Source organism: Lepidothrix coronata, unplaced genomic scaffold (genome assembly GCF_001604755.1).
Source record: "Lepidothrix coronata isolate B3197 unplaced genomic scaffold, Lepidothrix_coronata-1.0 Scaffold183, whole genome shotgun sequence".
Taxonomy (NCBI): Eukaryota; Metazoa; Chordata; class Aves; order Passeriformes; family Pipridae; genus Lepidothrix; species Lepidothrix coronata.
The window spans coordinates 1,450,946-1,455,299 of NW_016690363.1; the positions used below are offsets into that span (position 1 = coordinate 1,450,946).

General features: G+C 44.1%; 1 protein-coding gene across 3 annotated transcripts in view; it reads left to right on the forward strand.

Annotated features, from left to right (window-relative positions):
• Positions 1-189: 189 nt before the first annotated feature.
• The window catches only part of MAEL (maelstrom spermatogenic transposon silencer), a 12,141-nt gene continuing 7,976 nt past the window's right edge, over positions 190-4,354 (forward strand). Inside the window, exons 1-3 of one of the 3 annotated variants that reach the window (XM_017830809.1) lie at positions 190-416; positions 963-1,049; positions 3,195-3,297. In XM_017830809.1, coding sequence (XP_017686298.1) covers positions 285-416; positions 963-1,049; positions 3,195-3,297 — 322 coding nt within the window. In that variant the 5' untranslated portion in view covers positions 190-284. Of the gene's footprint in view, positions 417-596; positions 870-962; positions 1,050-3,194; positions 3,298-4,354 lie in introns of those variants that run through there. The other 2 variants (XM_017830810.1, XM_017830811.1) reach the window with 2 other exon arrangements.

Here is a 4,354-nt window from a genome sequence, read left to right on the forward strand (position 1 = left end):
GATCCGTATAAGAGAGTAGACAGCATTCTGTGATTCTGTGATCCTCAGAGCTTGTTGGCTGCTATCTGTCGCATTAAGTCTTCTTTCTAGGAGAACGGGCCTAGGGCGATCCTGACTCAGGACCGCTTTGACAGCCCAGGTTCGCAGCAGGGCGGGGGCGCCGCCCCTCCGGCCATGTCGGGTAATGGCAGCCCCGCCCTTGCCGCCAAAACCGTGAGGGCACCGCCCCGGCCGCCCCTGAGGAAGGGACGCGCTGCCCCACCGCGGCGGGAGAGGCCGGAGCCATGTCACGGCGCAGAGGCTCCGTCAGCCCCTTCTTCTGCTTCGTGCGCGACCAGCTGCCCGAGCTGCGGCGGCGGGGGCTGCCCGTGGCCCGCGTGGTGGACGCCATCCCCCACTGCCGCCAGGCGTGGGCGGTGAGGGGGCGGCGGGCGGCGCGGGGAGGGCGGCGAGGGGGGCACGGTGTCAGTGCGGGCTCTCCGGAGGGTCGGGTCGGTGTCAGTGTGTTTAGCATTTCAGGTGGGCACCCTGAGCGGCCTCAGGTGGGTCTCGCTGTGTCGCCCTCCCCCTCGGCTGGCGGGGCGGCCCCTGGCTCGTGTGCCCTGGAGAGTGGCATCCCTGGCTGGCAGGAGTAGTTCCAGAGGATCCCTAGTTTGTGGTAGTTCCAGGAGATCCCTAGTTTGTGGTAGCTCCAGAGGATCCCTAGTTTGTGGTGTGGCATGGCTGGCCTGCCCTCACCTGGAGATCCTTCCAAAGCACGTTCTCGCTTGGGTGTTTGGAATCCAAGCTTACGGTGTCCTTAGGAAAAAAAAGCTACTGGGAGTGTTTTGAGTCAGGCTTGGCACCCGTCGATAATGTCCTTTGGAAATGTAAGAGTAATTTTTTTACAACATGGAGTTTGTGGGGCCACAAGCAAAAGGGAGGGGTGGAAACCTTTTTATAACAGTTCGTTTTCCTTCAAGTCGCTGACAGAGGAAGAAAAGGCGACATACCTGGAGAAGGCTCGTAAGTGGAATGGAAAGAATCGCTCTCAGAAAACTGAGAAAGAGGTAGGAGCTGAGAATGGGACACCCTTCAGTAGCTAAACCAGGAGGGCGGAGTAGGTGGGGTTGGGGTTTGGTCAGCTCGGCTGCTGTGGAAGGTCCCCTGCTCTCCATAGCCTCCAGCCTCTGGAGGTTATGGCTGCTGTAGTAGTTCATACCATTATGAAGGTTGTCCAGATAGTTGTTCTGGCTTGAATTGAAGGGTAGAATGCTCCATACCTTTTTAAACCAGCACGGCTAGTTCCTTTGGGCTCTTTTACCCACTAAAATGTGTTTCTCTAACATCCTACTTTGATGTTTAGCAGTTTTTTTGCAGTGCCTGACTTAACAGTATTTTCTTTTTTTAATTTATAATACTGCAAAATGACTTCTGGTCATAGGTTCGTGTAGCTTTTGAGTGTCATTAATTCAGGTGTTTCTTGCCTGATGGCCTGAAAGCACATCTTACAGGCGGCTGATTTGTTGTTCTCCAGTGGCTGTGTGGTGAACCAGGTCAATGAAATGTTGCAGCCTGTGCACAAATAGAATAATTGCACTTTGCCATTATTTCTAGGTTGGTTTGGTTATGAAGAGACTGGTAATGCTATGGTGGAGGACAATATAAAGTAAGCAGTTAGGTTAAGATGAATGTGGTTGTGGTTGGAAATAGTGGTAAACACATCACCACTTCTGCTGTTTACTGTCTTGAAAAGGTGTGTGTATCCCTTTTGTTTGTTTCTGTCTGTCTCTTTTCCTCTCCCAATAGTTCCCTGAAGCAGAGTTTGGTTCAGAGTTTGAATTATGTGAGGTGTCAGAAAACCTAATTTTATTCCAGTCTTGGCTGGCAGTGTAAAAACTTTTGTGTCAAAGGCAAGAGCCTGATTGAGTAAATGGATAGTAGTGCATTTACTTCTTCATCCTCTATTACTAGATAATGACTGTGAATTATGAATTAGTGGTGAGGATAAATTTCAGGACTTTAAAACACTTCTGTGATGCTAGAGAATGGCAGAATATAGTTTGGAGTAACTGGTAAATCTGGATTAGTTAAATTGGTCTGTCTAGACTAGTAGGGGGACGTTAGGCAGTGTTTTCTGATTTTTGGGGGCCTGCCTGTTAGGGAAGAAGCTGTTTAAAATATGATGATCATCATGTTATTTAGCAGGCTGAAAGTATGTGATTAATCAAACTCCATTTCTGTATATCATAGAAAACTAAGTGCAAGTCATAAATGGAGGCTTCTCTATTTCATTCCACAAGTTGTAGCATTTTAGAAGTCTGTAATCAGCGAAAGGAATAGTTGCTTTACCAAAATAAAGAGCACCATCATTACTGCTTGTCAGTGCAAAGAGGGAAATGTGTGTGTATGAGATGCTGTGTGATCTCAGTTTATTTATCACAGCCCTGCACACAGACAGCTATTTTGTGTAGTGAAAGGTCGTGTTCATCTTTTGGAGAAGACCAAAGCTTACTTAGATGGGAATCATTCCTCATTTTGTTTTAAATAATTCAAACTGATAACCAGTTAACTTTGGCTGAGATGTTTGTCTGGAATCAGTGCACCTGAATGTGGATGTTATTCCCCATTTGGGTCTTGAATGATTGAATTCTGTAAACCTGCCAGGTTTCTCTTCCTGTCCTATTAAAAGCTTATTGTTCCTGAATGGATTTTCACTGTTTATGGGAATGCATACCCCTCTTCCTTGCTCTCTGCTGGAGCAATCTGATGACTTCCTTGTGGCTATATGAGCTTTTCATGAATTTGTTTCTGCCCAAAGGCAACTAACACATGTGCCATGGGCTTTTATTCATAAACCTTAGGGGGGAAAAAACCTTTTATTTCCAGTTTGAGGAGTTCCTTGCCTGTGATAAGTGGTTGAACCTAAGAAATTATTATTTTTTTTTAATTACAGTTGCAAATTTAGCTGTAGTTCTTTAAAGTTGTAATGAGTTGACAGAGGTACTGAAGAGAAATATTGCCTTCCTGGCTTGAAGGTATACAGGCACTTTTATATAAACTGCAGACTTATTCCACCTAAGCTGTAATTGTTATGGTGGATGTTACATTTTCCTCTGATATAAGGAGGTGAAGGACTTTGTTTGGGGTGAGAAGACTCTTTGTGGTGTTGTTTGTTTGTTTGTTTGTTTTTTAAACTTTCTCATCTTTTCCAGACACATAATCTGGGTGATCCAGTTCCCGCTTCTCTGACCAAAAAGATACCCAGTGTTACTTCTTTGCCAGATGCCCTTGCTGTGTCTTGGAATAATGATCAGGGTATGGTAATCTTAAAGCCATTGATCCTCCTAGGTGAAAGTTTGCCTTCTGTGGATCTTCTCAGTGGTACCCATGCAAAGGATGTTTACATTTAGCTAATAGCCATCTGTGTCAACTGCTCCTTTGTTTTAAAGTATTTTACTACTGATCTATAAGGTAATATACAGTGAAGTCATGGAAAATGCCCCTTTCCCCCCCAAATTCCTAAGAATTCTGTCTTCTGGTTTTTTAGCTTGATGGGAGTTTGGCCACTAATAGTTTCTTAACAGTTATTTCAAGTTTTTTTTTTTTTAAGAAAGAAAAAATAATTTTTCAAGTCCTTTATGATTCTTTTTAAAGGGTGGAGAGTTATTAGATATCAAAGTTCAAGATTTGTAAGGCAGAGGTATTAAATAAAACAATGGCCTGGTCTCTTTGGGAGAATAGAAGGGAGGATGTGTACTCGTGGTGCCTTTATAACATCCTGACTTGCTTCCTTATTGAAAGAACTCTGGAAAATGAAACCTTCCTTATCTGTACCCCATCTTCAAATGGATTGTTATTTAGTGGAGCAAGAAGGAGTTTTTTTTGATAGAGGGCAGAACTTAAGGACTAAATGTCTGCCTTAAACTGCAGTGAGGACGTTATGTGACACTCACGGAGAGAAGGATTAAGGTGTGCAGTGAAATATTTTTTTATAATTGGGTACTTTTTAAATTAGTAAATGATAAATTTATTTCTTAACATTTGTCTTGGGCGCTCTTGCCACTTTCTTTGGGAGCTCATTTGGCGGAGGAGAAGCAATCCTTTTAATTAGCAGACTTCTCATCTTCCTGCCCCACAAGATTACTACCAGCTCATTTAACTTGTGTAAGTTACTAAATTGAGCTTGTGAGGCTGCTTTGCAGATATTGATTTTTTTTTCCCTGTCCTTATTTTCCTTAAGTGCAAAGAGACTTATCATTAAAAGGAATAGTAGTTCCTGTTGGATTCCAGGCTTCTTAAAAACTTGGGGGTTTTTGGGGTTTGGCTTTTTTTGGGGGGGGGGGTTTATTGGTTTTTTTTGTGGATCTTGGTG